Here is a 21,877-nt window from a genome sequence, read left to right as displayed (position 1 = left end):
ATTCAATGTGGCCATCAGCTTGAGCAGGGACCCTGTGGAAAGGACGACCTGCAGGGTGGTGGTGCAAGGAATTGCACCTGCCCATTGCCAACTCCCCCAGTGCACTGAGGGCCATGTCCCTGGCTCTGTGCCTGGAACACTCTGCCCTTCCTTAGTGCTCTGGGAGATACAACTACTCAGGTGCACCTGGCAAGCCTGGGGTTCAGGCTCTACTCTTAGCTCTCCCTTCTCCACACCATGCAGCAGCACCTGGGTCTCTCCTGCCCCGGGAGCTGAGGACATATTGGTGCCTGCTGGAGTCCTGGAGAACCTAGGGCAGCCTCAGTTTCCCTCCTGTGGTCCCAACAACCCCTGCCCTGGTGCCTGGGAGGTGGGGAGGGAGGAGGGCAAGGCTGTGCCCCAAACCAGTTCCCTCTTGGTTTCCTTGCAGTAGACACGGGGGAGGCAGGGTCAGAGCCTCCCAGCCAGGACCATCAGGATGCTCAGTGGTACTAAGCACACTCAGAGGACAGTGAAACAAAGGAGGTATTTCAGAGTCAAGAGGGACATTCTCTGCTACCGCCACCCCCTCGACCTCTGCTTCTTCCACTCCCTAGGGCCCGCCATCCCCCTCGATTCCCCTCTGGCTGACACACAAGGACCCTCCCTTTGGAAGGAGGCCATCATTTGGCTGAAGCCCTTTCTTGTCAACCCTGTTGGCTTCCAGGGACTGGATGCTGATGGGAAACCTGGGAGAAGCCAAAGCGAAGGGACTAGAGCTCCTAGAGGACCCACAAGACCCCGACTGCAAACACGGTCTGGGCAGAATGCTTTGCATGTCCCCAGCAGCCTTGCCCTGGGCACCAGGTCTGCCCCAGGAGACCTGAGCAATCTCCTCTGGCCAAGCCCCTCTCCTGGGTCTCTAATGTCCTGCCTTGGTGCCAGGACAGGGACCCTGTTCTGACACCCTTTTGTCCCAGCACTGCCTAGTCCCCATTTCCTGGCCCCTCTCCAACTTTGCTGCATGGAGGGATGTTAGCAGACACAGTGGAACCTCCTCTAAAAGCTTTTGAAACTCTTTTCCAGTTTTCCCCCTTTTCTACTCCCTATGGCTCAAACTGACAAATTTCCATATTAACATCAGCATTATCCCGTTTGGGTTACATTTAAGTTAGGAAAACAAGACACCGCCATTTCTCCCTCTGCATACCACCATAATCTCAGGGGCCCTGGAAAGGGTTAGATGGTCCCATCCCTAGAAAACTGAAGCACAGAGAATAGATTGGGGAAGGCACTGACATTTGATGCAACATCAAACCCATGGCGAGTTTCCTATCTTTCCTTCAGGGTCCCATGGCCTGGACAAAACACAATGCAACAGATGGGAAAAACATCATCCCTTTTCCCCAATAGGAGGGTCCCATGGATGAAAGAGCTCTTGGGTCTTCACCAGGACTGGGTAAACCACAACCAAGCCCTTCTACAAATGCATGCCCTCATTGCCCCATGGTGCCCTCCCATGGTGCAACCCAAGGAGCAGTGAAGATAGCTAAGTGGGATCAGGAAATCTCTCCCGTGTTCCTCTACTCCAGCTTCCTTGCCCTCCCTGTTCAATACCAGGCCCCTGGCCCCTCCAAAGGCATCTCTTCCTCCTGCTGCTGCTGTTTTCCTGAATTAACCCAGCAAGGAGGGTCATCGTTCTTTTCCCTGTAATTCCTTTAATATCGCTAAAAGATATGGACTTCTTTTTAAATTTTTTTATTTTTTTAAATTTGAATTCAATTAATTAACATATAATGTATAATTAGTTTCAGAGGTAGAGTTAAGTGTTTCAGAAGTTGCATATAACATCCAGTGCCCTCCTTAATGCCCATCACCCAGTTACCCCATCCCATTATCCACCTCCCTTCCAGCAACCCTCAGTTTGTTTCCTGTAGTTAAGAGTCTCTCATGGTTTGTTTCCCTCTCTGATTTTGTCTTATTTCATTTTCCCTCTCTTCCCCTCTGATTTTGTTCTGTTTCTTAAATTCCACATATGAGTTAAATTGTATGATAATTGTCTTTCACTGATTGACTCACTTTGCTCAGGCAAATAACTTCTAGTTCCAACTGTCCTTGCAAATGGAAAGATTTCATACTTTTGATGGCTGAGTAATATTCTATTTTATATCTGTGTGTATGTACACATTTATAAACCACATCCTCTTTATCCATTCATGTGTCAATGGACATCTGGGCTCTTTCCATCGTTTGGCTATTGTGGACATTGCTACTATAAACACTGGGGTGCAGGTGCCCCTTCGGAGCATATTTGTAATTTGGAATAATACCTGGTAGTACAATTGCTGGGTCATAGGGTAGCTCCATTTTCAACTTTTAGAGGAACCTGCAGATTGTTTTCCAGCGTGGCTGCACCAGCTTGCGTTCCCGCCAACAGTGCAAGAGGGTTCCGCTTTCTCGGAATCCTTGCCAACATCTGTTGTTTCCTGACTTGTTAAGTTTAGCCATTCTACCTGGTGTGAGGTGGCATCTCATTGTGGTTTTGGTTTGTATTTCCCTGACGCCAAGTGATGTAGAGCATATTTCATGTGTCTGTTGGCCAATTGTATACACTCTTTTGAGAAATGTCATTCCTCTCTTCTGCCCATTTCTTGACCGGATTATTTGTTTTTGGGTTGTGGAGTTTGATAAGTTCTTGATAGATTTTGGATACTAACCATTTATCTGATAAGGCATTTGCAAATATATTCTCCCATTCTGTACATTGTCTTTTAGTTTTCTCAACGGTTTCCTTTGCTGTCCAGAATACATTTGTCTTGATGAGATCCCAAGAGTTCAGTCTTCTTTTTAGTTCCCTTGCCTTTAATCATGTCTCACAGGAAGTGATTGCAGACAAGGTCAAAGAGGTTGCTGCCTGTGTTCAAGGAGGGTCATCCTGATTACAGCACGATAGAGAGGAGAGTAAGTCAATGAGAATTCAAGTGTCCTTTCTCTAGGCCAATCTCCACTGGTGTAGGAGATGGAGGCATGTAAAGTGAGGATTTTCTTGAGAGTTGTGGTCATTGCACTAAGTAGGCATCTCCTTCAGCCTCTGTTCTCCTGTTGAGGAGTTTGAAAGAGTTACCTTCTGGAGTCATATCACACAGAGCAGAGGCTGTGACTCTCCCCAGACAATTCCGCAGACAGTGTGTCTGTGGCTCACAGGTATTTGGACATTCTTCATCCTATCCCTTAGTGTATATTGAAAGGAATTCCCACTCAGAGCTGTGTGTCTTCTGAAGCAAACTCTTTTCATACACAAAGGGATTTTTGACCTATCATGTTTTCTTTTTTTATAATAATATTTTTTATTATATTATGTTAGTCACCATACACTACATCCCTGGTTTTTTTATGTTAAGTTCGATGATTCATTAGTTGCGCATAACACCCAGTGCACCATGCAATACGTGCCCTCCTTACTACCCATCACCAGCCTATTATATTAACCTACCATGTTTTATAAACAGATGGGTTTGTGTCAAAGACTCAGATCAAGGCTGACAGTCCTTGTGAGAACAGAAATAGGAACGTGCACTCAGGAAATGGGCATATTTCTAGAGTGTGAATGTTTGGATAAACCTATTTTAGTGTCCTTGGTCATACCCCAAGAAAGACTGTTGAAAAGCCCAAAAGAAGTCATCCCTTAGTCAAAGGTGGGAGGAAATAATTGGTGTACATGGCAGTGTGGAAAAGAAAATCTGTACCAGGAGAAAGTGATAGCATTCTTATTTGAAAGCATTGTTCATGTGTGTTTTTAACTTATGTGTCCTATATTACTTCAGAATTAATGATGTGTATTACTGAGATAATAATAAAATGGTAACCACTTAATGACCTCTTAAATCCATCAGTTAGTTTTCGGGGTCAGTTAGTAGTCTTGTGATTAGATCATTGTCTCCTGTGATCGCTATAGAGAGGTTCCCTGGGTACAATCCAGGAGTCCAGGTTCTTCTTGTGTGGTACTTACGGTAGCTGAATATATTCTGATCCATGTTCTGTTAGTACAATCCATGCTCTGTTAGAACAAATTCAGGTCATCACAGTGCAGGGAACACTATTTGATTTTATTATTCTGCATTTTTGTGACCTCAAAAGAAAGCATGAATAAGTGCTTTAAATAAATAAGAAGCAAGACTGTCCTGAATGGGAACAAAGTGGCCATTTTCACAAATATGATTAATAACTGATAATCAATAAAGCCAAAGTAACTTAAAATAAAACAAAAATTAATGCCAAAATCCTTATCATTCAGGTTGAATGAAGCAAGATGTTTTCATAACTATAGAAAGTGAGAAAAAAAAGAAAGATAAAATATCCAGAACAAACGAAATGGAAAATGAGTGGCCCTTAACTCAGAGTAACACACTCTCCTGAGATCAGTGCTGGAGCCTCAAAGAAACTGAGGAAAAGAAGACAAAATGCCAGCCCAGATGTCCCTGTGGTCCTTCCTGGAGGCTCCATGTGGCCCAGGTGAAGAGGGTGAGGAAGACCTGAATCCAGGCCATGGTGGGGATGGTCCCAAAGGCACTGCTTTCTGAGCCCTAACCCCGGGCCTGGCTGCACCACAACTCTGTTATACCTTCCCCCTGCTTCAGAATATGAGGGGTCTTCAAGCAAATATGCTTCCTACCAGCCTCTCCTTACCTCCTCCTATCTGACCCTTCATTCTAGAAATTTCTGCATCTAAAGCAGAAGCACTTGGATGAAGGATTAAAACATTTTGACATGGATTTTCTAAGGCAGAGTGCATGTCACTGCCCAGGAAATGGAGCCAGACTTGGAACGTCCCTTCGTTCCTACTGTGAGAGTCCCCATGTATTTGACAAATAATCCCAGAACTTACCTTTGTGCTGTGTGCATTGACGGTGGGAAAAAATCCAGAAGGGCTGGAATTAGAAGAGATTCACTCTTTCTTTGTAAGCACCAAAAACAGCTGGAGTTGTTCACACGTCTCACAGCCTTCCTCTGCACCTCAGTAAGGTGGGTTCTCATGCATCGTTTGGTTACCTTCATCACAAGGCTCTGAGCCTGAGGTCGGGGGTGTTTTTGGATTTTGAGTGAGAACTTATTGAGACACAATCGATTTGGATCAACCATCTCACGTGGTCTTTCCTTTCAGGACTCAAGAAGAATATTCTCTTGGGGCTTCATGCAGGTCAGGGTAAATCACAGCCATGACCTTCCCCAAATCCAGGTCCATGCTTCGCCTTGGTGGCCACAGATGGTGCAACCCAAGCACCAGGGAAGGCAGCTGAGTGAGATCTGGAATCCTTCCTGTCATCCTTCTCTTCCTTCCTTCTTCCCCTCCAGTCACTACCAGGTCCCTAGATCTCTCTTCAATGCATTAGAGTTCATTTGTCTTTGTCTCCATCTTCCTCAGGAATGGAATAGGTCACCTACCACACCAGGTGGCTTGGGTCCGCCTCTCAAGACCAGGTAGATTTTCTTCCTCCACAGCTTTGTCACAGGGCTCCTGATAGTGTGACAGTTCTTGGGTTAGAGGTCAAATAAAACCAACCCCTGAAGGAAGTCTGGATGAGAACAATGGCATGGAGAGAGAAAGGATTGGTTTCTCTTGATGTTGATATAAAAACTATTGCAGAAGGATAGAGAACTCAGTCAGCATTGAGGATAACCTAAAGAAAACCATGATTTCGTTTTCCAGTGTTTGTGCATCTGGTAGAAGGGAACTGGGGTCAGGATTACTCAAAAGGACTCAACTTCAGGGACCTCTCATCAGAGTACATTTCTATGTTGAGTCCATTGGACAGAAATTCTTTCTTGTCTTAATCTTCTCTGCAGAAAGACTAACTTACCTCAGAGCTATGCACCTTCCTGAGGTAAATTCCTCTCCATCTAGAAGGAGATGCCTGACCTAATGTGCTTTCTAAACAACACGGTTTAAAGGGAGAAAGCTTCAATAATTATTAGTATTAAAATGTGGGTAGCTTAGTGTATATATAAAAAAGCTCTACTTGCTCTTCCAAAGACCTAGTTTAGTAATAAACAGGATGATGTCATGTAAGGAAAATTTTGATATACCATATGTAGACAAAAAGACATGTACGTAAAAGAACTTCTAATTTAAATCCTTTGCATATTTATTTATTTAAGATTTTATTTATTTATTTGACAGAGAGAGAGACAGCCAGCGAGAGAGGGAACACAAGCAGGGGAAGTGGGAGAGGATGAAGCGGGCTCCCAGCACAGGAGTCTGATGTGGGGCTGGATCCCAGAATGCCTGGATCACGCCCTGAGCCAATGTCAGACACTTAATGACTGAGCTGCCCAGCGGACCCTAAATGCTTTATTTAAAAAGCCTCCTTGGGGCGCCTGGGTGGCACAGCGGTTAAGCGTCTGCCTTCGGCTAAGGGCGTGATCCCAGCGTTATGGGATCGAACCCCACATAAGGCTCTTCTGCTTTGAGCCTGCTTCTTCCTCTCCCACTCCCCCTGCTTGTGTTCCCTCTCTCTGGCCGTCTCTATCTCTGTCGAATAAATAAATAAAATCTTTAGAAAAAAAATAAAAAGCCTCCTTGTTGTATGGTGACTAACATAACATAAAAAATTATTATAAAAAATAAAAAAGCCTCCTTGAAAAAGCAAATAATAAATAAATAAATGAATAAATAAATAAATATAAAAAAAAATAAAGGGGAAATTCTGATTGAGGCTGACTGTTCCTTGCCACAAGAGAAATGTCCCCTTAGGAAACACATTAGGCATTCTACGCAGTGTGGATGTTCTGAAGGAACAATTTAAGTGTCATTATTCACATATCTTGAACAGGTATTTCTCAGAGCACAAGGGAGATGACATCCTGGCCTAGGGTTGGACCAGTTAGCTACCTCATGGCCTGAGCAATTGGGGCAGAAGGAAAAGGGTCATTGCTAGAGGTGATAGATCTGGTTTTGACAATCACAGTCATTCTTGTGTGTTTTAAATTCTCATGTAGTATAAATTTGGAGAGAATTTAGAAAACCATGTCTATTATTTTATACAATACCAAATGGTTGGTATGTATAAAATACCAAAAAGTTGACTTTTTCATAAGTCAATCACCTGGACATCTGAGCATGACTTTGTAGCCTCGTTGACTGGATACTTGTCCCTTGAAATCACTTTGGAGAGGCCTCCTGAGAATTTTCGGGATCTCAGGCACTTCTTGCAGGAATAAAACCCTGAACTTTACAATGAGCCGGTTGCTTCTGTTCTGTGTTCTGTTAGTAACAGAAACAAATTCAGCTCTCCCTCTGCAAAAGGCAGGAGCCGCTGATTGATTTCAAACCCTTTGGAATTTTGTGTCCATACAATAAGACATGATATTCAAACAATAAATCCCACAATCACCCAAAAGTGACAAAATGACCACATGAACACAATATCCTTATGATTCAATAAGAAACATAGCAAATGTGATTAATAATATAAAAATCAATACCCAGCATCTTACTTTATAAGGCAAATGAAAGATGATGATTCCTTATACACAAGCAATTTTAAAATAAAAAATGCAGAAATGATGCCCAGAAAAATGACTGGCACTTAATGAGAAATTCTATGAACTCATCAATGAGAATTGAGCGGAGGTGCTGATTCCCTGATTGCACTGAACAGGAAAACACTGCTGGAGATTTAGATCATAGGGACACTTAGAATATTTCAAATCATCTCTATCAATAGTAATCTCATTAGGGGTGCCTGGCTGGCTCAGTCAGGAGAGCGTGTGACTCTTGATCAGGTTCATAAGTTTCAACACCATGTTGGGTGTGGAGACCACTTTTCAAAAACTTAAAAAAAATTTTAAGAGGCACCTAGGTGGCTCAGTCAGTTAAGGGTCTGCCATCGGCTCAGTTCATGATCCAGGTTTCTGGGATGAAGCCCTGGGTCAGACTCACTGTTCACTGGGAGTATGCTTCTCCCTCTCCCTCTCCCCACTGGTGCTTTCTGTCTCATTTTCTCTTTCTCTCAAGGTCATAAATTACTTAATTAACAAACATGTTTTAAAAAGTGACCTCTCTCCACCTAAAACTATTAAAATCTCGCACACCAATTTTACCTAATTTGGAAAGTAGCGACCACTCTCTCATCTTTTCATAAAAGTACTTAAGTGTATACTGCTTCACCATTTCAGAATACCCAAGAGGCTGTTCCTACGACTTGAGTCTCCACACACTCAAGACACAAAGGGCTACAGCAGCCCCATTATGTCATATTGGAGCCATTCTGTTCACACAATATCTATATGCAGGATTATTCTGTAAGGTTACCTATAATTAACATACTAAATACTTTCTCAGAAAGATATTGTGGCCCCACCTTAAAAGAGACTCATTAGAATAGGCAATGGTGCCTCCTACCCTCCTATGCACATGTCAATATTTGCTAAAGGTCCTATTGATGTCATTCCAGTCTGGAAGCACACTTATGCCAGATACCACAGAGAATAACCAGACAGAGGCCCCTCTACCTCCTACAGGTTTTCTCCACAATGACACAAATCCAACATGCAGATATAGTCTGTGTACAGCCTTCCACAAACATGAGGGACTAACTCAGGTCTTTATGCTTTGTCCTCAAAAGCAAATGCTCCTTCCCACTGTGATTTGACCCAAATGCTTAGGGGTCCATTGTGGCAAATTCCCAGCCTGGATGATTAACACATGAAGGTATTGACCATTTATTGGAGGAAGAAAGGAGCCAACTGGAAAGAGATTTGGAAAGTTAACTAAGGGAGAGAACAGTATGAGAGAGACTGAGTTCTCAGGTAAGCTGACCTTGCATCCTGAATTGCCCCAGAGTGAGGGCACTGCTAGGACGTGGCATTTTCACTGCTAAATCTAGGAAAATTCTGGCAAACTGAGATCAATTGGGTATTGAAACAGGTTTTCTGTGGTGTACACAAGGTTCAATTAAGGGACAGAGAATATTTGCATATATATGATGTGAATGTATATTTAGTGATTTGTCATAACTGGGATACCAGATAGAACCTGGGCTGGCTTCTTATGAAAATCAGATACAGTGGGGAACCCTGAGGATTGGAGAGAAGCCTTCTCTTCCCAGGTGGAAAATGGAACCATGTTGGAAAAACCCACCCTGTCAGGGAGACAGGGCAGAATCCAGGATAGGGATTCATTGTTCTGAGGGGAGGGGAGCTTCTACATACAATGGAGTCTCAACACCAAATCCCCTGCTCAGCCCCTTGGATATGGGGTCCACAAGAAGGGGCACTGGAAAAACAACATGTTCCTTTTCTCCTCATTCCTTCAGCTACATCTTCAGCTGTTCAGTGAGTTGCTGTTTTCTCAAACACTGACGTGCAGAACAATATCCCACCAAGGTGGGTCATGTTGACTAGAGTATGGTGGACACTTAGTTGAGTAAAACAAGGTCATTTCTGGATAAATGACCCCCACCTGGACTAACAGGAGCGAGAGGATGTCATTTAAAATAATGACGTTCCTGAGAACTGTAAAAATTATACAGAGCACACGTCTCTTTATCCCTCTCTTCCTGCCATTGAGTATTGGGAACACTATCTTCTGCGAACATGTCAAGGAACAAAGAGACTGACAGTTTCCCAGACAATTCACAAGGGAGCTGGTTCCATTTTACTACAATCCAGGAGGAAGACGACCTGAGAGAGAACTGAATTCTCAAGGCCATATTGCATGAAGCCCCCTTTATACATGGTTAGGTTTGGGGAATTATCTTCAGAGCAAGGAGGGAGGCTGTGAGAACAGGGCAGGTTTTGGTTTTACTTCCCCATGAACTTAGACCACTGTGATAAATGCTACCACTTCTATATGAGGCACAGTAATACTCAGCCTCATCCTCAGCCTGGAGTCCAGAGATGGTCAGGGAAGCTGTGTTGCCAGACTTGGAGCCAGAGAAGCGATCAGGGATCCCTGATAGCCGAGTATTTACATCATAAATCAGAGTTTTGGGGGCCATGCCAGGATACTGTTGGTGCCAGGAAACATCATTATACCTTCCAATGTCATTGCTGGTTCCAGTACAAGAAATGGTAACTGTCTGTCCCAGAGCCCCGGACACTGAGGCCGGCTGAGTCAGGATAGACTGGGCCCAGGAACCTAAAAAAGGGATAAATGTAATCATTAGCTCTGTGCTGGGGCCTCAGGTGAAACTGAAGTGGAGAGAAAGGATCAACTTAGATGTCCCCGTGGACCCTTCCCTGGGGACCTCACCTGTGCCCTGAGTGAGGAGACTGAGAAAGACCAGAGTCCAGGCCATGGTGGTGACTCCTCAACAGCACTGCCTTCTGAGTCCCCCAATCCCAGGCTTGTCTCTCCCAGACCTCTATTATCTCCTCCCCATCCCTGTCTCAGGAGGGTGTGGCCTGCATGCAAATGTGCTTCCTAGAGCTTCCTCTCCTCACCCCCTCTGATCTGGCACTTCATTCTAGATACTTTGCATCCTTGGGCAGCAGAGCTTAGCTGACTAGACTCAAACACTTTGACATGTGTTTTCTGAAGGTCAGGAATTGCAATTTTTATGCCTGATTCACCCAGAAGAGAAAGATCTCCTGAAGACCTCAGGTATGTTAGCTCCTGGACCTTCTGTGTTTCCACAATACCAGGACTATGTCTTTGTGACCATGCAAGACTTGGGGCCCTTCCTTCTGTGCCCTCTGCTGGGTATCAACTTCTGAGGATCTCTCTACTATTAGGAAAGCATCACTGCTGATGCCAATGGAAACATCTGCTGTGAGTTGGTGGTTGGTGCTGGGCTCTCCCCCACCTGCAGGCTGCCACAGTCCCACCCATACTTGTTTGTGCTGATGAACATGCAACATTGACACCCACCAGCTTGTCAGTCACCTCAGCTGTTTACCTACATGCCATATGGAGGGTCAGGTCCACAGGTGTAAGCAAACCCTAGGAGGGGAAAAGGAGCACCTGCCAGGACATTCTGCACATTCCACTCACGAACAAGCCACTTGCCCTTCCTCAGCCTCAAATCTCAACATGAGAAATAAAGAAGAAAGCTACACTGTCCATGGTACACTTTCTAGTGAGAGATGAATCAGAATAGAGTTGTGTAGTTTTGATAATGGGACATTTCTCATTGCCTGGGGGGTTAATTGTTATAAGATTTATATTATCCAGCTCTCATTCCATTTATATTTGATCTATTTGTCTAGCAATAGTCACATTTTTTTCTACTCAGGTTTTCATCACCATTCACCCACTGGTCACCATAAAAGTAATCTCTGGACCTTGGACCACTGAGGGAATAGTACCATTATAGAGTATCCATTCCTATTTCTATCCTGTGCAACTTTTAAAATTCATTTTCAATTTCTCCTTTTCCCTAATGCCTGTTTCAACAGGTAACGTAGACAGAAATGGAAGTACTATAACTTGGCTCAGTTTTGAATTAGCACATAGTGAGCAGACACCACAATTCCCCATGAATGTTGCTGTAAGCCAAGAAATAATGCACATCGGAGCTGTTTGAGTCCCTCGAACAAGCTCCGATAAGGCAGATTGGGAATGACATTGACATTTTAAGTAGCGTAGAAACAATGCTGACTTTCCTCTTTTCCCTTCAGAGTCTTGCCACCTGCCCTCAGGCAGCTGGGAGCCAGGACCAGGCACCACCTTGAGACAGAAAGAGATCCAGGAATAGCCCATTATTCTGGCTTGACATGTGAGAAAGATGATTTCTAACACTCAGAGCAACATTGGATATCCAATTTTCCATTCTTTTAGGGTTTCTTCTTTTCCTTCTCTATGTCCCTTCAGAAAGGAAGTACATCTCTTGTGAGAAAAATAACAGTGGTGGCCCTAGGAAGTTGCTTTTTGGCCCCAAATACAATCCTCTCTGTCCTAGTGCAACATGGCCCAGACATCAGCACTGTCAGGGGAATTGCATGGCAGTGGAGTGGAGCCATAAATCCACGGATATGTCCACAAGACAAGAAGGAAGTTCCAGTGAACTGGAAATACTGGGGAGACGGTAGAGGGAGAGAAGCCTGGGAAAGCAATGCTGCAACTTGTTTATGAGTTCATGGTTCATCTCTGAACTGCACTTGTGCAGTGTCTGATACTAAGGAGAATGGAACAATGTGGGTAACAAAATGGAAAAGGACTTCCAAAGACATCTTAGATGTGACCTGTGGAGCTCACTCTGTAGCTTCCCCTTAGGACAGATGCAAATAGCAGGGCAAAGGTTTTGCAAACTGTCTGACACAGAAATTACATTCCACAGAAGGCTGTTTGAAACTACGAGCTTGGACCTGGTTGGGTCAAGTATCTACTAAAACAAAACCTTCCATTAGAATTTTCACAGGAATCCCAGTTTCATAACATAACATGGATAGATTCAGGACAGGTGCCAAAATTACTCAGTATATGAAACAAGGAAAGTCTCAGCTGGCCTGGAAAAGAAATTTAAAGATACTTAACCCAGTACGACAGATTATTTGGATTTTCTCACAAAGACTTTCAACCAGCTACTTAAAAACTGAAACAAAAAAAGGGGAGAATTTCTTTGAAAATTACCAGAGGGATAGTACATCTCAGCCAAGAAATAGAAGACATAATGAAGATCATCTCAATAGTACATTATATGGAACTTACCAGAGATTGGAAAATAAAAGACTAATGACCTCAGGGTGATAGCAGGAAAAGCGTTCAATCTAAAATACAGAGGGAAAAAAGATTTAGGGATCAAAAACTATAAAAAAACTGTGGAATCTCTTCAGCTGCCCCAAAATGCATAGAATGGGGGATCCTAAAAGAGAAGACAAAGAGAACAAGAAGGAAACATGTGCTTCCAGAAGCTGAACAAACCCCAAGGACAAGAAACATGAAGAAAACCATGTGAAGGCACATTTTACCTGATTCGTGGTTGTGTGGACCCTTTTCCAGACAACTGTTTGACGTGAGTAACTATTCATTTCCTAATAAACCATCAAGCGAGGAAATTTGTTCCCTCATGATTCTCAGCTGGTCATGAGCATCGAAATGATGATGGTGATGAAAACAAAAATTAGAGTGAGTGCAAGTTAGTACATAAGAAGCAAGTCCCCACATCCCCTCTCCCTGGTGTAGAAAGACTAATAGTCCATGTTCTACCAGACCCTCCCCAGACAGATTTGTCTCAGCAGAGCATAAAACACACCTGCCTGGATCAGGGGAAGCCAAGTGAGTTGGCAGTGTGCTATTAGGATGAGAACATGGGTGTGATATAGATGTTGAGATCTGGGGTGACCTCCCTTAGGCGATCATCCCCTTTTCAGACTCTTCCTCAAGAAAACGAAAAGCTCATCCATGAGGAAACTGACATCACTAAGGGGCTGGGAACACTGATACCAGCTTGAAATGCCTGTGTGTCTCTAGCCTGGATTCCTTTTGAGTACTTTCTGGTCTGAGCTAGGTTGGTCTTGACATGACAAAGCACCAATGTCATGGTCAGTCAAGAGGACACCCTCTCTCTCCCTCAAGAGAAGTGTCCCACAGGACTTGGGAGTCAACCTGTGACAATATTCACCTTTTCCTAGGTCCTTATCTCTCCTCTTCAGTGGGTACCATGAAAAACTCCCGGGAGACTAACTCACACTGGCCCAGATGCTCTCTTAAGCTTAATGTCTCCTGAGATCTTACCTAATGGATATATTGTCCTTTCCTTTCTCAGCTTGTTTCTTGCTTTACACTCACTGTATCACTTTTCTACACACTTTTCACCCAAATGTTTGGTGATGCATGCAGAGGTGCAAAGAATGTATAGGAAATAAAAGGGATGAATAATACTACACTCAGTATACAGTTAATTGCAGATTGGATAGACAGCTGAGTGGTTTTATTTTTTAAAAGGTGGCTCTGCTTTGAGTGGGTAGATGTGGTTTCCATTTATTTTTCTTTGTAAAAGTATAAACATTTATTTTATGCACTCTTGTTTAGATAAGCATTATCATGAAAGAATTTGGAAAACAATCTCAAATATACCTGAGAACTTTTCCTGTCCTTTACGTAGAGCAGATTGTGAACAAATATAGAAGACAGTGTTGCCATGAGAAACAGGATGTAAAAGGAGAAAACAATGCCCCGTGGGTATTTTGCTTTTCATTTAAATACACACAGTATCCATGAGAAACAAACTGGAAAAGAGAACAAGCCTTTGGTAGGACAAAGCCACTCTCCCATGGTTCTGTTGCGGCTGTGGTCTGTGACCTCCCTCCTGGCTCACCCCAGCATGTTCAGGGCAGATCCAGAGGGCAGGTAAAAAGGAAGGAAAGATGAGGCTGAACGTGGAATGCTTTGGAGACACAAAGACAAGACAAGAATAGGCCAGGCTGCCTCCTGAGTAATTCCCTACAAATGTGCCTTGATTCTTGAATTGTAAATATAAATCTAAAAAAATAAAAATAAGGAGTGTTTTTTTGGGGGGGAGAAATTTTCTCTGATCACCAAGAAGGGAAGGCCTTCCTCTCTTTCCTTTTTGTATTTACCAAGAAAACATGATTTGTCAATTTTTTCTCTGCTCTCACTTAAATTACTTAATGTGTTTCACAGGTAAATAAGACCGTTGTCAGGTTTTCAACCAAGGGATCTCTTTCTCAAGTTCCTGAGACTCATCACTTTGAAATGAAAACATCAAGGTGACGGTGTCCCTGCTTTACAATTTCTTTGGGATGAAGAGAATGGGTCTAACATGCCTTGGAACCTGGCTCCAATTTGCAAAAGTACTTCCTGGCATGAATGTAGGAAATTGTTTTTCCTAGAAATTTTGGATATTAACCCCTTATACGATGTATATGTTATAAATATTCTTTCCTATTCCATAGGTTGTCTTCACGTTGTGAAATTTCCAGGCATCCTACTCCATCCCTGACGTTTTGTTGGATCACAAGTTACACGGGAAACCAGCTGTGCCCTCTAGCAGTGTGAGCAATGGTGGAATTTAGAGTGAGACTTTCCCCAAGAACAGGTGGAGTGTACTTAGTTGGGGTCTCCACTTACTCTGCTCCCATCACTGAAGATTTAAAAGGAATGACCACCCAGGAACACATCACACAAAGAAGAGGAAGCTGACTCTGTCCCTAGAAAATGCATCAAGGGAATGTCTTCCTTTCGGACGTCATTGGAGGAGAAGAGAGGGTGAGGAACAGAATTCTAGTGGCCACATTGCAGGAAGCCCCCTCTGCACAGGATTGGCAATCATCTTCGGAGCAAGGAGAGATCCTGTGAGCTCAGGATAGGTTTTGGTGTCACATCCCCATGAATTTCCACCACTGTGATAACTGTCACTGGCTGTATATGAGTCACAGTCATAATCAGCCTTAACCTCAGGTTGGAACCCAGAGATGGTCAGGGAGGCTGTGTGGAAAGAGCTGGAGCCAGAGAAGCAATCAGGGATCCCTGAGGGCTGCTTATTGACACAATGAATCAAAAGTTTTAGATTCGATCGCAGGTACTGTGGCTGCCAGGAGACATAGTCAGAGGCCCCATTATCACTGCTGCTTCAAGCACAGGAGATGGTGACAGCCCTTCCCAGAGACTCAGATACTGAGGGAAGCTGATTATGATTTAGGGCATACTGGGTCCAGGACACTGAAAAGTACAAAACACACCCTTTTTAATTCATTGTGGGGCTGGTCATACCGACGAGGAGAAAAAAATGGGCCCACATGTACCCATGGTCCCTTGTATGGAAGCCTCAACTGTGCCCTGAGTGAGGAGGGTGAGAAGGACCAGAGCCCAGGCTGTGGTGGAGACGCCCCAAGAGCACTGACTTCTGAGACCCCAACCTTAAGGCTGGCTGTCCCCTCCTCTAACCCCCGTCCCCTGCTTGGAAGAGGAAGAGGTCTCCATGTAAATGTGCTTCCTGCACAAGCCTCTCCTCACCCCCTTGCTTCTGACCCTTCATTCTCGGTATATCTGCATCACGAGGCAACAGAACTTAGCTGAAGGATTCTAATAATTTGACATGGATTTTCTAGGACAGAGCTCATGTTTCTGCCCAGGAAATGGAGCCAGACTTGGAATGTCCCTTAGTTCCTACTGTGGGAGTCCCCATATAGTTGAGGAATGATCCCATTCCTTTCCACTTGTGTTGTGCTGATTGTGCCTGGGGAAAAGAACCAGAGAGGCTGGAGTTAGAGAGATTCACTCTTTCCATGGCAGGCTCCAAAAACAGAGCAGGGGTGGTTCACATCCCTTATCTTCTTCCTCTCCTCCACAGTAGGGTGGGTCCTCCTCCTTCTCAGTCCCCTTCCTTGCAGGACTCTGAGGCTGAGGCCTGGAGGTGTCTCTTGGCCTCTCATGCAGGGGACTTATTGGGGCAAAATGGTTATGGATCACCCTTCACACATGGTCCTCCTTTGCATGACTCAGGAGGAATCAGCTCTTGGGACTCTGCATAGGTCAGGGTAAATCTCAGTCATGACCTTCCCCAAATCCAGGTCCTTGCTGCCCCCTGTTGGTCACAGATGGTGCAACCCAAGCACCAGGGAAGGCTGCTGAGTGAGAGCTGGAATTTCTTCTCTGCCCCTTCTCCCCCTTCTTTTTTCCCCCTCCAGTCAGTACCAAGTCCTGAGATTCCTCTTAAATCCATCTTCCTCAAGAAAGGAATGGGTCACCTGCCACAACAGGGGCTTCAGACCCTACCGCTCAGAAGTAGCTAGCTTTTCCCCCTTAACAGCCTTGTCACACGGTTTGTGTTAGTGTGGCAGGTTTTGGCTCAGGGCCGAGGAAATATTAGAGGTCAAATTAAACCATATCCTGAAGAAAGCCGGGATGAGAACAATGGCACAGGTGAGAAAAAAAAGTATTAGTTACTTATACTTTTGAATCAAAAAATACTGGGAGAGAGAATGAGAAAGAGAGTTCAGTCAGCATCTGAAACAGCCAAAGTAAACAGGAGCAGTTTTCCAGGGTTTGTGAAGTAGGTAGAAGGGAACTGGGGTCAGGATTACTCTAAAGAGCCCAGCTCTGGGACTTAACATCAGAGTGCATTTCTCTATCACATGGGGCAGAAGCCATTCTTCACTTAATCTCCTCTGTACAGAGACTAACAACTCATAGCTGTGCACCTTCCTGGGGAGAAGTCCTTTCCACTCACAAAGAGCTGCCTGACATAGTGTGCTTTCTCATTAGATGGTTTAAAGGGGAAATACCATTGGGGCGCCTGGGTGGCTCAGCAGTTAAGCGTCTGCCTTCAGCTCAGGGCGTGATCCCAGCGTTCTGGGATCCAGCCCAGCATCAGGCTCCTCTGCTGGGAGCCTGCTTCTTCCTCTCCCACTCCCCCTGCTCATGTTCCTTCTCTCGCTGGCTGGCTGTCTCTGTCAAATAAATAAATAAAACTTTAAAATTTTTTTTTAAAAATAAAGGAGAAATACAAATCAGGTTGAATGGTCCGTTTCAGAAGAGACAGGTCTTTCAGGAAACGGGCTACGACATTTGCGAAGTGTGAATTCCTAAAGAAACTACTGCACCTGCCCCAGAGAATGAAGGGGCCTCCATGGAAATGTGCATCCAGATGTCCCCATGTTGGGTGAGCATCTCAGGGCAAGTAGGGAGCCTGTGAACAGAGGGCAGGTTTTGGTCTCACTTCCTCATGAAATGGGATCACTGTGAAAAATTGTCGCTACCACCATATGAGCAGCAGTAATACTCAGGCTCATGTTCAGGCTGGAGACAGGAGATGGTCAGGGAGGCCATGTTTCCAGATCTAGAGCCAGAGAAGGGGTCAGGGATCCCTGATGGCTGAGTATTTACATTATAAATCAGGAGTTTGGGGGACGTGCCTGGGAGCTGCTGATACCAAGAGACATAATTACCACTCCCAATGTTACTGCTGCTTCCAGCTCAGGAGATGGTGATGGTCTGACCCAGGGCCCCAGATACTGAGAGAGGCTGAGTTAAGGAAGACTGTGCCCAGGATCCTGAAAAATGAATGAACATGATCTAGTGAGTTTAGTGCTGGGGCCCCAGGTGAGTCTGAGGAGGAGACAAAGGATCAGTCCAGATGTCCCTGTGCTCCCTTTCCTGGAGGGCTCACCTTTGTCCTGAGTGAGAAGGGTGAGGAAGACCAGAGCCCAAGCCATGGTGGAGACGCTCCAAGAGCACTGATTTCCCAGACCCCAACCCTGAGCCTGGCTCCCCCAAAACTCTCATATCCACTCCCCCTTCCTCAGAGAAGGGAGGGCCTCCATGCAAATGTACTTCCTGCCCTGCCTCTCCTCACCCACTCTGATGTGATTCTCTATACCAAATACTTCTTCATCGCTGGTAACAAAGCCTAGGTGTCCAGATGTTAACACGTCAGATGCATTCGCTGAATCACGAGAGGCAGAGTCTGTGACAGACCCCAGGATTTCAAGCCAGCCTTGATATATCCTTGCCTTCTACTGGGGAAGTCTTGGTGTGGCTGGGGGTGGAATCCCAGGACCACTTTGCTGTGCAGGAGGAGGGTTAGGGAAGCTCTCCAGGCGGCTGAGATTAGGGGAAATTCAATTACTCCTCTCGCCAGGAGCACAGGCAGAGCTGGGGTCTCATTCTCCCTCAAATCACTCTTGGTGCCCTCAGTTAATTTTCTCAAGACTCACTCTCCTGCTCTACAGTGCCTTGAGATTAGGAGATGTTTCCCGGAACTTCCATAAAGGGAACTACTGGAATATAACAGATATTAGGCCCCCCTTCCCTTGTGTCGCACGTAGAGTGGCTCCAGAAGCACATTTGGACCTACCTCCAGGATAAGAGAACAGCAAAAATTGCTTTTCCCAAATTCAGGTCCTCACTGCTTCCTAGTGGCCACAGAGGATAAAGGCCAAGCACCAGGGAAGGCAGCTGAGGGAGCTGGAAACCCATGCTCTGCTCCTCCTCCTGCCCACCCTCCAAATCTCCCAGCTCTGTCCCAACCTCTGATCCTTTCTGGTGCAATTTGAGATCCTTCCCATTTTTCCTTTATTTCGCACATAACGAAATATGGAACCTGCCACACTGGGTGGCCCACATTCTGTTTCTCAAAGTCACCAGGAAGCCACATCGCAGGGAAAGAGTGTGTAGGGGGAGGTGGCTCAGGGCTGAGGAAACATCACACATTGAATTAATCCAGCCCCAGCTGGTTCGAGGACGACAAAATAGGGATATTGAGAAAATGCTTTTATTCTCAACATGATTAAGAAATAAGAATAATGCAAGAGAGACAGCCGAGGAGGGTGGAGAAATACCTCATTGAAATCCAGAGAAAGGATTCAGGGTCTGAGCCTCTGGGAGAAGGAGACGGGAGTCAAGATTGGCCTCGGGGGTCCCGCTCCAAGGACATCTCACAGGGCAAGTCTGTGTGCCCAGGAAACACAGGATGTTCTCTATCTGCCTCTTGGTGCACATTTGTGACCTGACCTCACAGCTAGGTCCTTCCTAAGCAAAGTCTCTTCATCCACAGAGATGTTTGATCTAGTGTGTTTTCTAGTAGCAGGTGGGTTTGGAGAAAAACTGTTCAGCACTCACGGATCCTTTCTAGGAGTTTTGTGGAATAGAGATGCTCTGATGAGACTTTTCATATCACTATTCATACCATAAGACAGTGGCTTCAAGAGCTTCTGAACAATATGTCTCTGGACCAGACCATGGGATGAGGAGAGTGGTGACCACTGGGATGGGGGCAAGGAAAAGTGTTCTGGGAAACAAGAATCGTTTGGGACTTGAGATTCTTTATGTGCTTTAAACATTCAACTACTAAACTATTTAGACCATTGTTTAAGTAATGATGTCTAATTTTTGGATAAGAATACCATCATAACTAGATCATGACCTTGTCAGAATCAGGGACGCATCTGAAACTAGACTTGCAGCCCCTTAGTTTGGATCACTGCATCTTGGGATCACAGCAGAGAGACCGCCTGTGAACATTCTGGTGTCCACATGCTTCCTGCAGAAAACCAACACTGCTCTTCCCGAGGAGATAGCATGCATCTCTTTCATCTCTGTGAGTACTAGCAGCACCCTCAGGGCCTCCATAATAGAGGACTAAGGGTTTCATGTCAAGTCTTTTTGAGTATTCTGCCCACACAATCACACATCACAGAAATAATAAGCTTGATTACCACAAAAGGAGGCAAATTGAACACTTGCACATAATATGATGAATGCACAATACAGCTAAAGCATGTAAAGTTTCTAAAATCACAAAAATCAATATCTAGGTTGTATCATTCAGGATATAATAAGTACAGAGATTCCTTTCATAATAGCAAGTTAAGGGGTAGAGAGAGAAAGAGAGAGAAAATATCCAGATCATATGTATGGTATCTGACCCAGAAAATCAATGGACACATGAATGGTTACTCCTTCACGTGCTGATTCCTTCCCATGTAGTATAATAAAAGCACGGGTGGATTAGCTGGCCTCACGGACTTCTAAAACATTTCAAATCATTCTATCTGAAGTGTCTATTTTCTCATCTTTTAAAAGAAGATTTTGAATTAGGTACTGTTGAATTATTGGAGGAGACAAAAGACTGTTCTTGCAGTTTGAGGCACAGCATACGAGACAGAAGGGCTATGGAAGCTCCACAGATCTCATATTGGAGTGATCCTGTTCACTCCACATCTAGCCTGTGATTTTCCTGGCAATTTCCCTATTATGAAAATAGAGATTAATTTCTCACAAGGTAACTGTGGTCCCATCTAAGAGGAGACAGAATCCATGTGGCAGTGGGGGCTCCCTGCCCTCCCGTGCACATGTGGGTACTTTGTAAAGATCTCACTGATGCCATGACAGTCAGGGAGCAGGGCTTCCACCAGAGGCCCTAGAGCCCACCCAGACAATGGTCCCTCTGCCAACTTGTTTGTCTCCATGAAGAACCACACCCTACAGCAGGTGCAGCCTCTGACCAGCCTCTCATAGACAGGGATCCATGACTCAGGACACTATTCTGTGTTCAGTAGCACAGACTCCGTTCCCACTGTGCTGACAAAGATGCTGAGGGATTCCATGTACGACACTGTTCTGGCCTCAATAATTCAATAATTCAACAACGATAGTGGTGCCTGTTTACTGGGGAAAGGAAGAACGTACGTGGTGAGAAGATTTTTGAAAATAATTGATGGTGAGAACATTATGGAAAGATTGAGCTCTCAAGTGGGTGAGGCCTATCCAGAGAAACCAAACTATACACATTGTGTTCTGTTTGTGTTTATTTGTTCTATTTTAAATATATGAAGTACTTATATGCATTTATATAAGTATATAATATACTTTATACATATATAATATGTTTTGTACATAAGTATAATATATATAAATTATATGAGGTCTACATTATATATAAATATACAAAAATCGTACATATACATTTAAAATGTATTTGTATACTTGTTAAAATGTATCCAATCAGGACAGACTCTCATGATTATTGAGACAGGGAAGTTCGTGAGCTGCCATCTGCCACCTACAGAACCAGTATAGTCAGCGGCATAATTCACTTAGGTCCCAAAGGCCTGAGAACCAGGGAAGCCAGCGGATCCAGGCCTTCCAGCCCATCGGGAGAAGAAGGTGAGATAAGATTCCCAGCTCAACCAGCGATGTTAGCAGTGAGGGGAATTCCTCCGTCTGTGGCCTTTGTTCCGCTCAAGCCCTCATGCACTGGGTCAGGCACACACACCTTAAGTACAACAATCTACTGTATTGAACCCACAAATTCAAATTCTAATCACAGCCAGGAACACCCTCAGAGGGACACCCAGAAATAATGTTTCCTCTTTGCACCCCGTGCAGGTTGACACAAAAACCTCACCATCTCAGTGACCATCTTTCCTGATTCCCCAACAGGGAATGAGGTTGTTGCGAGGACATGGCATTTCCAGTGATCAACTGGGAAACTTC

General features: G+C 44.6%; 1 gene segment (V, D, J or C); it reads right to left on the bottom strand.

Moving 5' to 3' along the window:
• Positions 1-9,716: 9,716 nt before the first annotated feature.
• LOC130542420 (immunoglobulin lambda variable 2-14-like) lies at positions 9,717-10,310 on the bottom strand. The segment is given in 2 exon segments: positions 9,717-10,117; positions 10,232-10,310. Coding segments are annotated over 2 exon segments (447 nt in total).
• Between the last annotated feature and the right edge of the window lie 11,567 nt (positions 10,311-21,877).

The sequence above is a fragment of the Ursus arctos genome, unplaced genomic scaffold (genome assembly GCF_023065955.2).
Source record: "Ursus arctos isolate Adak ecotype North America unplaced genomic scaffold, UrsArc2.0 scaffold_34, whole genome shotgun sequence".
NCBI lineage: Eukaryota > Metazoa > Chordata > Mammalia > Carnivora > Ursidae > Ursus > Ursus arctos.
The sequence above is the reverse complement of the archived record's forward strand: the minus strand, read 5'-3'. Positions and strand labels throughout refer to the sequence as shown.